The 12031-nt window shown below is 49.8% G+C and overlaps 1 protein-coding gene across 3 annotated transcripts in view; it reads left to right on the plus strand.

Moving 5' to 3' along the window:
- Positions 1-12031, plus strand: part of LOC138293753 (calcium-binding protein 2-like) — a 391577-nt gene that overhangs the window by 185676 nt on the left and 193870 nt on the right. For 2 of the 3 annotated variants that reach the window (XM_069233094.1, XM_069233095.1), the window contains exon 1: positions 3517-3651. The exons of the other annotated variant lie outside the window; for it this stretch is intronic. In XM_069233094.1, the coding sequence (XP_069089195.1) occupies positions 3607-3651 (45 nt within the window). In that variant the 5' untranslated portion in view covers positions 3517-3606. Of the gene's footprint in view, positions 1-3516; positions 3652-12031 lie in introns of those variants that run through there. 3 annotated transcript variants of the gene reach the window in all.

The following is a 12031-nucleotide window of genomic DNA, read 5'->3' on the forward strand; positions in this document are numbered from 1 at the left end:
ACATATCCTACCTTTTAAATACACTGCACCCTGCCCATGGGCTGCCTTGGGCCTACCTTAGGGGTGATCTACATGTAGGAAAAGGAAACGTTTGGGCCTGGCAAGTGGGTACACTTTCTAGGTCGAACTGGTAGTGCAAAACTCCACACACAGACACTGCACTGGCAGATCTGAGATATGTTTACAGGGCTACTCTTGTGGGTGGCACAATCAGTGCTACAGGCCCACTAGTAGCTTTTGATTTACAGGCCCTGGGCACCTCTAGTGCACTTTACTAGGGACTTATTAGTAAACCAAGTATGTCAGTCAGGGCTACACCAATTACCAATCCAATTTAGACATAGAGCACTTGCACTTTAGCACTGGTCAGCAGTGGTAAAGTCCTAAAACCAGTAGCCTTCATTAGCAGAAGAGAGGTAGAGTGCCATTGAAAAAGAAGCATTTGCTGTGGTCTGGGTCCTGAAGAAGCTGAGACCATACCTGTTTTGGACTCACTTCTGGGTTCAGTCAGACCACAGGCCCCTCAGATGGCTCAGGCAGATGAGGGGTGAAAATCCTAAACTCTAGAGGTGGTCCATATCCCTACAGGGAATGGACTTTACGATGGAGGATCGCCCGGGGACTGACCACGCCAATGCTGATGGTCTCTCCAGATTCTTCTACCTTAGTGAAGAGAGCTCTTAAGCGGTTGGGTGGCTCTCCCTACTTTCAGCTGGGGGGGGACGTGTTAGACCTGACAGCCGTAGGGTGGTCTTCCCCCATATTTTTGCCTGCCTCCCTTCATTTTTCTGATCTAATTTTTGCTGGTTTTAGGACTCTGCACACTTTACCACTTCTAACCAGTGCTAAAGTGCTTGTGCTCTCTCCCCTAAAAACATGGTAGCATTGACTCCTACCTAATTATCATATTTAATTGACCTGTAAGTCCCTAGTAAAGTGGACTAGAGGTGTCCAGGGCCTGTAAATTAAGTGCTACTAGTGGGCCTGCCTCACAGACTGTGCCACTCACATAAGTAGCCCCTTAACCATGTCTCAGACCTGCCATTGCAAGACCTGTGTGTGCAGTTACACTGCTACCTCGGCTTGGCATTTAAAACTACTAGCCAAGCTTTAAATTCCCCTTTTCTTCCATATAGGTCACCCTTAAGGTATGCCCTAGGTAACCCATAGGGCAGGGTGCTATGTAAACAAAAGGCAGGACATGTCCTGGTTGTGAAAACCCCCAAAGTCGTTTTTCACTACTGTGGAGCCTGCTCTTCTCATAGGTTAGCACTAGAGATTCCCTTATATGCTTTTAAGTGGTAATTTCTGATCTGAGAGGAATAGACTTGTCATATTTGGTATGATTGGAATGTTAGTACGAAATCCTAGTCACTGGTGAAGTTGGATTTTTTATGACTGTTGCAGAAATGCCACTTTTAGAAAGTAGGCATTTCCCTGCTCTTCCTGACACCTGCGCCTTACAGCCTGTCTCCAATCCACGTCTCCTCAGTGCTACGTGACAGCTCCCCTGGTGCATTCCACCCAGACAGCCATAAACACAGGACACTCAGTTGCATCTGCATCATCTACATGCAGATGGGTCTTCCTGAGCAGGAAAAGTGGAGTACTTTTTGTGGAGTACTTTTCTGGTGTTTTCACTGTGTTATTGTGTGTGTGTGTGTGTGTGTGTGTAGAAATACTTTACATATTGACTTTGAGATAAACCTGACTGCTTAAGCCAAACTACAGAGGGGCTGAGCTGGAGTTATCTTAGCTCTGTGATTCTCTTACCCTGACTAGGATTGCAGCCCGTGCTTGGACAGGGTGTAAAACACTGCTCACTAGAGACCCCATTTGTAACAGTTTGCAGCATGGCGCTTAGAGGTGAGGTGACTGATTTTATGAGAGAGGAGTCAGGGGTTTTGGTTATTATAGAGATTTAGGCCCTCATTATGAACATGGCGGCCTGGGCCCCCATGCCGGCGGTGGCGGTAATTACCTGCATTCCGCTGGGCCAGCTGGCAGAAACACTGTTTCCGCCAGCCAGCCCAGCGGAATGTTGGTAATGTGGCCTGCAGGGTCTTCAACGCTCTGGCGGTCTTTTGTAGACCACCAGCGCCGAACCCGCCGAGTTCATAATGACCACCTTAGTTCCTTATTACGCTCTTGGTGGGCGGGGTTACAAATGTGACAGATATCCTATCGGCCAAATTACGGTTCCATTATATCCTAGGGGTGCTTGTAATACGGCGGATGGAACATTGGCCGCGTTTGTGAGGGAGTAACCCCGTCCGCCAAGATCGTAATCAGGCATATTGTTCCTGATAGCCCGCGTCCGCTTTGGAGGAGACTTGTGCGTGGTTCGGTTGAGGGAGATACCTGGGATTGGGTGCTGGTTGGAGTCGTCTAGGTTTGGGGTGGTGGTAGGAGGAAAGGGTGGAGAGGGGTGTTGGGGTAACTGGGTGCTGTACCTTGCAAGTAGGTGACAACCTCAGACTGGGAGAGAGTGGGTGTGTTGTGAGTGGGGTGAGAGGGGTGTTTCCCCAGCCTATGATGGCCCCTTTCCCAGACTTTGTTCCCCTCCCCCTCTCTTCCTGCTGCGGTCTCCCCACAGCCCTGACAGGCCCTCTCCCCTCAGTGTCTGACAGACCCTCTCCTCTCTCCCCTCAGCGTCTGACAGGCCCTCTCCTATCTCTCCTCAGCGTCTGACAGGCCCTCTCCTATCTCTCCTCAGTGTCTGACAGGCCCTCTCCTCTCTCTCCTCAGCGTCTGACAGGCCCTCTCCTACCTCTTCTCAGTGTATGACAGGCCCTCTCCCCTCTCCCCTCAGTGTATGACAGGCCCTCTCCCCTCTCCTTTCTCCCCTCAGCCTCTGACAGACCCTCTCCCCTCTCCTCTCTCCCCACAGCCCTGACAGGCCTTCTCACCTCAGTGTCTGACAGACCCTCTCCTCTCTCCCCTCAGCGTCTGACAGGCCCTCTCCTCTCTCTCCTCAGCGTCTGACAGGCCCTCTCCTACCTCTTCTCAGTGTATGACAGGCCCTCTCCCCTCAGTGTCTGACAGGCCCTCTCCCCTCAGTGTATGACAGGCCCTCTCCCCTCTCCTTTCTCCCCTCAGCCTCTGACAGACCCTCTCCCCTCTCCTCTCTCCCCACAGCCCTGACAGGCCTTCTCACCTCAGTGTCTGACAGACCCTCTCCTCTCTCCCCTCTGCGTCTGACAGGCCCTCTCCTCTCTCTCCTCAGCGTCTGACAGGCCCTCTCCCCTCAGTGTATGGCAGGCCCTTTCCTACCTCCCCACAGCCCTGACAGGTACTACCCCTCTCCTCTCTTTCCACAGCCCTGGCAGTTCCTCCCCCCCATCACCCGGGATGAGTTTTATTGTAATCCGAGTTGCAGGATTAAGGCTGCCGCGCTCCCCTCATATTCTGGAGATATTGGAGCAAAAAACGAGATGCGAAATCCTAAAAGCATTAGAGAAAAACCCAAAGCGGCGGAATATCTCGTCTAAAAAAAGCCCGCGGGGAAGGGAGGCCGGGGCCGGGGGCATGAGAGCTGCGCGCCCGCGGAGGGACGGGCCTGGGGGGCAGAGGATGCCCGAGGGGGAGGAGGGCCGAGGCTGAAGGATGGGCAACTGCACCAAGATCCCCCGCCGCAGGAAGCTGTCCAAGGTGAGGGTCGGAGGGGCCACAGCAGTCTGTGGGAGTCTCGGGAGTCTGTCCGGGGGTGTCTGCGGATGTCTGACCGGAAGTGTAACTGCCTTGGTGCCTTTGTATGGGCATGTTCCCAGATACATGTGTCCCTGGAGGTCTGTCTGTCCCGGTGCAGGTGTCAATCAGGGCTCTGTGCTATTGGGGGATAACTCGAGGGTCTGCGTGTTTCTGGGCTTTGAATATCTCTGTCTTTCTGACTTTTAACTCTGTCTGTAACTCTATGTAGGTCTTTCAGTGAGTCTGTGTAAGAGGCTCTGTAAGTCTGTCTTTGTAGAGTCTCGACTTTGAGTATTTGTCTGTAGGGTGTGCATGTGATCCCTCACTTCCGAGTATCGGTGTCTATATATGTTTTGTGTGTGTGTGTGGGGGGGGGGGGGGTTCTGAAAACAGATGTCTGTGACTGTGCATGCTTGTGTGGGAGAGAGACAGGTGTCTGTAACAGAGTATGTTTGTGTGGGAGAGACAGACAGGTGTCTGTAACAGAATATGTTTGTGTGGGAGAGACAGACAGGTGTCTGTAACTGTATGTTTGTGTGGGAGAGACAGGTGTCTGTAACAGTGGGAGAGACAGACAGGTGTCTGTGATGGTGTATGTTTGTGTGGGAGAGAGAGACTGGTGTTTGTAACAGTGTATATGTGTGTGTGAGAGACAGACACGTGTCTGTAACTAACAGTGGGAGAGACAGACAGGTATCTGTGACAAAGTATGTTTGTGTGGGAGAGACAGACACGTGTCTGTACCAGTATATGTTTGTGTGGGAGAGAGAGACAGGTGTCTGTATGTTTGTGTGGGAGAGAGAGACAGGTGTCTGTAACAGTGCATGTTTGTGTGGGAGACACAAACAGATGTCTGTAACAGTGGGCGAGACAAACAGGTGTCTGTAACAGTGTATATTTGTGTGGGAGACACAGACAAGTGTCTGTAACAGTGGTAGAGACAGACAAGTGTCTGTACCAGCATATGTTTGTATTGGAGAGACCGACAGGTGTCTTTAACAGTGTATGTTTGTGTGGGAGAGACAGGTGTCTGTAACAGTGTATGTTTGAGTGGGAGAGACAGACAGGTGTCTGTAACAGTGCAGGTGTCTGTACCAGTGGATGTTTGTGTGGGGGAGACAGACAGGTGTCTGTAACAGTGGGAGAGACAGATAGGTGTCTGTAACAGTGCAGTTGTCTGTAACAGTGGATGTTTGTGTGGGAGAGACAGACAGGTGTCTGTAACAGTGGATGTTTGTGTGGCAGAGACAGACCTGTCTACATGTAGGTGAGGGACTGTATGCTTCCGGGATGTGTTAGCGACTGTAAGCCGATAAATCTCTCTCACGAGGCTTCAGTCTTTTATTTGGGTGTTTGTAGACCTCACTGTCTATGGTACAAGTCTGCCTGATAGTGTTTGTCTAAGTGTCTGTCTCACTCTCTGGGATGAGACAGACTGTGAGTGTTTCTTAATACACCTCTTTGTGGGCTCAAGTCTGTGTGGCCTGTTATCTGTAAACCCCTCTATCTATGGAAACTGTCTGTCTGTTGGTGTATGTCTGTACACCCCTCAGTCTCTAGGTGTTTGTCTGTAAACCTCTCTGTCTAGCGGAACATGTCTGTCGGAGTGTGTCTCTGCACCCCGCAGTCTCTGGGTGTTTGTCTGTAAACCCCTCAGTCTTTGGGTGTGTGTGTATAAACACCTCTGTCTAAGTGAACATGTCTGTCGCTGGAGTGTGTCTGTACACCCCTCAGTCTCTGGGTGTTTCTCTGTAAACCTCTCTGTCTAGCGGAACATATCTGTCGGAGTGTGTCTCTGCACCCCTCAGTCTTTGGGTGTTTGTCTGTAAACCCCTCCATCTATGGGAACATGTCTGTCGTTGGAGTGTGTCTGTACACCCCTCAGTCTTTGTCTGTTTGTCTGTAAACCTTTGTCTATGGGAACATGTCTGTTGTTGGAGTGTGTCTGTACACCCCTCAGTCTTTCGGTGTTTGTCTGTAAACCCCTCCGTCTATTGGATCATGTCTGTCATTGAAGTGTGTCTGTAAACCCTTCACTCTTTGGGTGTGTGTGTGCAAACAGCTCTGTCTAAGGGAACATGTCTGTCTCTTGGTGTGTGTCTGTACACCCCTCATTCTTTGGGTGTTGCCTTGTAAAACTCTGCCTATGGCAACATGTCTGTCTCTGGGTGTTTGCCTGTATTCCTTTCGGTCTATGACAGTATGTGTGTTTGTAGGTGTTTGCCTAGGTGTCTGTCTCCCTCTGGGGTGAGGCTGTATGTGGGTGTTTGCCTAGGTATCTGTCTCACTCTGGGGTGAGGCTGTCTGTGGGTGTTTGTCTAGGTGTCTGTCTCACTCTGGGGTGAGGCTGTCTGTGGGTGTTTGCCTAGGTGCCTGTCTCACTCTGGGGTGAGGCTATCTGTGGGTGTTTACCTAGGTGTCGGTCTCACTCTGGGGTGAGGCTGTCTGTGGGTGTTTGCCTAGGTGTCGGTCTCACTCTGGTGTGAGGCTGTCTGTGGGTGTTTGCCTAGGTGTCGGTCTCACTCTGGGGTGAGGCTGTCTGTGGGTGTTTCTTTATGGACCTCTTTGTCTATAGGGTTACCACAGCCCTGGTTTTGCTTGATCTATCAGCTGCTTTTGACACTGTTTCACATTGTGTTGTGCTCCAAAGTTTGGCCCTCTTTGGTGCCACGATACGATCACGACTGCCAACACCACAGCAGGTTTCTTGGCCTGAGATCTTAGACGCCATTCCTTCTCCCACTCAACAGGCAGGAAACCTTGGGATCATTTCTGATTCCAAGCTATCCTCTGAAGAACCTGTCCAACTTCTAACCACGGCCAGTTTTGTCTCTTAAGTTCTAACCACCACCAGTTTTCATCTCTTAAGTTAAGTTCTAACCACCACCTGTATTCATCTCTTAAGTTCTAAGCACTACTAGTTTTTGTCTCTTAAGAACCATTTCATATATTCTTCCATGCCTTACATCATCCTCCAGGAAAGCCTTGGGCACGATTAGATCATTTCCAGGCTTGATTAGTGCAGCTGGTAGTTGGCCTACTAAAGTACTTACTGCACAGACTTCAAGTGGTACAAATTGCGGCAGCGCTCTAAGGGGCATAGTTACTAGAAGTGGTGCAGCGCGGCCACTGTGCCAAAATTGGCAGCGCCGCTCTGCCTCACTTCTAAAACGCAGGGATGCGTCGTACTTAAAAGAATATGGCGCATACCTGTGTTTCTCTCCGTGTCGGCGCTAAATTAGCTGCTGATTGTCAATGCAACCACCCTTGTGCCATGGTGCAAGGATGGCTGCGTTGTGGGAGATATTGGTTTTGTGCAGGAAGACACACCTTCCTGCACAAAAACGATCTTTAATGGTGATTTGCTCCTTCTATGTGTGCTGCAGAATGCAGCACACATAGAAAGAGCAAAAAAGGAGGCGAAATTAAAGCATTTCCCCTCGTTGCTCCGTGCTTCTGCCACCCCTGGGGTGGCGTTAGTTATTGATGCTGCCTCAGGTTTGCGAAATCTTGTAAATCTGGGGCAGCGTCAAAATGCAGTGGATGTTGCCGTGGCACGCCGACAGCAACACTCATTGCACACCTTTTACAAGCAAAGTGCAGTGTGTTAAGGGGACGTATTTACAAAGCGGCGTTAAGCCACAAAAAGTGGCTGCATTTTGACGCCTTGTAAAACTGATGCTCCGCTGGCGCTACGGTCTTGGAAATATGCCCGTCGGTCTTGGTGCTTAAGAGGAGATCGCCCATTTCCTTACATCTCCATCAGCTTCCCTGGCTGCCATTTGTCAAAAGAATCCTGTTTGAGGCTTGGTTCCCCTAGTCATAAAACCATTTATAGGTCTGGGCCAGGAACCTACATGCCTTCTCTATTTTCCTGGTACCTTCCTTCTCACACTCTTCGCTCCCACACACATTGTTCAACAGTGACCGCCCCATCTTTAATGAAGCCTGGATTCGAGGTCGCGTGTCGTCTGTTCTGGCATTTACAGCATGGAATGTTCTGCCCTTATGTCTCCGGGCTCCACCTGCCCTCAGCAGGTTTAAGAACCCCTTAGTCCCTCAGCTTTGCCCTACTTGATGCTTCTCTATCTCTTCCTGTCCCATCTCCAGCTCCAAACAGTGTTTGTCTGAAGACCTTTATGTGCGATGAAAAATACTGTCCATGGTTGCGACCTGTATGTCTGTGTATAGGAATAAGACACTGTTGGGTGCTTGTGGCCTAATTTCAGGAATTTTGGGCCAGATGTACGAAAGGATTTTACCCATTCTGTGTCTATGGGAAAAAGCTTTCGTACATATGGCCCTTTGTGTCATGCTTGTTATGCAAAATTTGTGAAATTACTAAATGCACCACGTCACATTATTACGCCGCTGTTAGCAGCACAATTATAGCTTAGGAACAATGCGCACAGCCAGAAGGTGAGTAGCTGTGTTTCACAGCACTTGTATTTTTTCAACTTTTTTATCAGGAAATGCATCTTGGCATCAAAAATTGGTGCAAAAATGCACTTTGAACTAAAACGTAGTGCTAAAATATGGATTTGCATCTTGGGTAATTATTTGTAATTTTACTTAAATTTCCTGAAAGTTTGCATAATTGTGCCAAAGCAAATTACTGAATGACAATGTTCAGCATTCCGTCCATCACTTGTTTTTGCTTTGTCGCCCTAAGTGGGAAGGGTATGCCCAGACGTGGGTCCCGTGCTTCCCATGCCACTGGATTCAAGCTAGCCTGGCTGATGAGGGGTGAAACCCCGAAACCGGTCCCAGGATGCTTGTTTCCGGTCCAGTGAGGACCTGGCTTAGCAGTTCGGGCTGGACTGTTCCCATAGGGAACAGGGTCAAGACTGATTTGCATATGGTTGGGTCCAAACTGGAATGGCATGGGCAGCAAAAAAACGATGGATTAAACCCAGATCTGTGACTGGGGGTGAGTGTTTGCATTGTCAGCACTCCGTCCATCATCATTTTGTTTTGCTAATGTCGCCCTAAGTGGGAAGGGTATGCCCAGACGTGGGTCCCGTGCTTCCCATGCCACTGGATTTAAGCTAGCTTGGCTGATGAGGGGTGAAACCCCGAAACCGGTCCCAGGATGCTTGTTTCCAGTCCAGGGAAGACATGGCTTGGCAGTTCGGGCTGGACTGTTCCCATAGGGAACAGGGTCAAGACTGATTTGCATATGGTTGGGTCCAAACTGGAATGGCATGGACAGCAAAAAAACGATGGATTAAACCCCGATCTGTGACTGGGGGTGAGTGTTTGCATTGTCAGCACTCCGTCCATCATCATTTTGTTTTGCTAATGTCGCCCTAAGTGGGAAGGGTATGCCCAGACGTGGGTCCCGTGCTTCCCATGCCACTGGATTCAAGCTAGCCTGGCTGCTGAGGGGTGAAACCCCGAAACCGGCCCCAGAATGCTTGTTTCCAGTCCAGGGAAGACCTGGCCTGGCAGTTCGGGCTGGACTATTCCCATAGGGAACAGGGTCAATACTGATTTGGATATGGTTGGGTCCAAACTGGAATGGCATGGGCAGCAAAAAACGATGGATTAAACCCTGATCTGTGACTGGGGGTGAGTGTTTGCATTGTCAGCACTCCTTCCAACATCATTTTGTTTTCCTCTTGTGCACTGGCCTGCCCCATGTGCACTGCACACAGGACAAGACAGTGCACAAGAGCCCTGAAATGGCAAGTTTCTTTTGCTGCCTATGGCCCTGGCCTGAATCCAGGCCCGGGCCGTAGTCAGCAAAAGCTGCCAGGCCTGTTGTGCACCACCCTTCCCCCGGTGCAGTGCACACAGGACAGGCCGGTGCACACGAGGCCTGAAACAGCAGCTTTTACTGCCTATGTCCCTGGTCTGACTTCAGGCCGGGGCCGTAGGCAGCGAAAGTGGAAGTTTCAGTCCTTTTTTGTGCACCAGTGTGCACAAACAATGACAAAAAAACAAAGAAAGAGACAAGAACTTACCTGGGTCTTCCAGAGGGTCCTCCCCTCCCGCATTGTCGCGCCTCAGTCTGGTCTCTGCACCCGGCTCTGGTGCGTGCTGCAGCCCAGTTATTGGCTGCACAGTGCAAGCGCAGACTGTATGTGCTTGCGCTGTGGAGGCCATACTGGGCTGCAGCACGCGCTGGGTGAGGTCCTCTCCGAAGGTGTGGCTAGCAGAGTATTTAACTAACTCAGTGCTTCAAGAGGAGCGCGGAGTTCCAAAAACTCCATTAGCTCCGCCAGCGGAGAGGAGCTGCCCGCACACCCATAGTATATTCTATGGAAGTATGTCTCTGACTGTGAGTCTTTGTTTGTAAGCTTGTCAAAAGGACTAAGAGTGTCTTCAAGTGTTTGTGCGCGCCTCTTCCTAAGGCCGTCTTTGAGTGTTTGTTTGTAAATCACCCTATCTATGGGAACAAGGCACACAACAAGGCATAGCCAACCTAATATACAGAATGAACTGTTACTGAAGTGGTCTCTGGACCCAGGTAATCAAGCTAGAATAGCTTGTTGGAACTTCAATCCTCATGCACAGTTTGTAGCATGTGTCATCATGTGGTCCCCACCCAAAAGCAAACCTCGTTTTAGTGGACGTTACAATTTCTAGGGGCTCTTAAATTGCATGGGTAGATGGGATGGGTTCAAAAGGTAGCAGAGGTTAAATTTATCTGGTGGGACACTTAAACTTTAATTTATTAAGAGTGTCTGTGACACGATTAAAAAAGATTTGTCTGTGATGCTTAGGAAGGTCACTTATTTATAGAGGCTTTCTGTTTCAGCCAACCGTCACGTGCCAGCGGATCATTGGTCTTCCTCAGGTATCGGAACCCTTGACATAGATTCACTCTGTCTAATATGGTGCTAGAAGCCACTCATTGTGATACTGTCACACACAGCTTAGAATACATGAGATAAAAGCTATGTTTGTGGAAAGGGTTTCAGCCTTGATACCCTAATGTGGAGAACAACAGGCCCTTTGGCAAGAATTGATGGTGCACATGCACATCCATTACCGTGCAGGGTTGCATGTAATCACATCAAACACACTCTTGGGCCCTCATTATGACTTTGGTGGCCTTTTTAGAAGACCACCAAAGCCTCGGGCGCCAGTAGACAGCCAGTGCTGGCGGTCTTACGCCCACCATACTACGAGTACTGCAGGATTTCCACCACATTTTAGGAGGAAATCCTGCAGTAGTAGTGCTGGGGGTCAGATGTGCACGGGCAGGTTTGATGGCCCTGGCGCTGGTTCCAGGGTGTCAGCCGACTGGCACTTGGTCTGAGGCTCAGGAGTGATTTACCCACAAGATAGGAGTCACAGGCACAGTCCTCTCTTTGCTAGCCCAAGGTGCAACAGATGCAGTCCATAGTCAGTGCAGCCTCTCTTGCCAGGGCTGTGTCAGCAGGACAGTCCTTCTTGTTCCTTTCTCCAATTCCATCATGATTTGAGTTTCAGGGTGCCAGGGGTGCTATATTTCTACCCAGAAAGTGCCATGGGGGGATGATGCGGTCACTAGCCAAAGGGCTACCAGGATCTGTCCCACCCTGTGAAAACGTCTGGCTCTATGATGCATCTGGCAATCCCAGAGTGCCATATTCTGCCCTCTCTCAAGATGTCTGAAGCCTCCCATGAATGTTAGGCGCTTGGTAGCCCAAACATATAGGTTGGTTACCTGTGAGCTACACGCCTACAAGAAAATTGGTTTGTGCACTGGTCTCCCCTCTCTGTTCCCAATGTCAACACCTCAGACTCCCTTCAAATGTGATTGCCATTTCCCACCAAAGGCAGCTTCTTCTTTGAAACCTACATTTTGGGCTAAGACCCTGAGTGACTCCCTCGAGTGGAAGGTAACACCTCCCTCTGGAGCAGCCTCCCTGAGCCTGGGTCATTCGTGCTGCTCCTCAGGATGGAGGAAGGCTGTCCTGTGGCCACAACTGTGAAGGCCACCAGATAAACTGGGCAGCAGAGTGGCATTTTATAATAGTTCAAAAAGTGAAATTGAATTTGACTCAGGCATCAAGTCGGGTTTAATGCCACAATTAAATGTAGGCTTTAGTAGTGCCATTCACAAGTTAGCCAGACTAAGAGATCAACCCAAAACTCTGTATTAGCCAATGGGGCTACTAACTTTTCAACAGCAAAAAACAACAACTTGAGGGCTTTGCTGCGAGGACATATTAACATATATGTCACACTTAATAATATATAGCTCCCTGCCTTAGAGCTTGATAGGCCTTCGTAAGGGGAGACTCACATACATTGTTAAGAGAAGTGGGGTTTTGGCACTAGTTTTAATGGCAAAGTGGAACTAGAAGTTTTAATCTGCTCTTTCAGTCTGCAGTGGCACGTGGGGAGA

Source organism: Pleurodeles waltl, chromosome 4_2 (genome assembly GCF_031143425.1).
Source record: "Pleurodeles waltl isolate 20211129_DDA chromosome 4_2, aPleWal1.hap1.20221129, whole genome shotgun sequence".
NCBI classification, from domain to species: Eukaryota; Metazoa; Chordata; class Amphibia; order Caudata; family Salamandridae; genus Pleurodeles; species Pleurodeles waltl.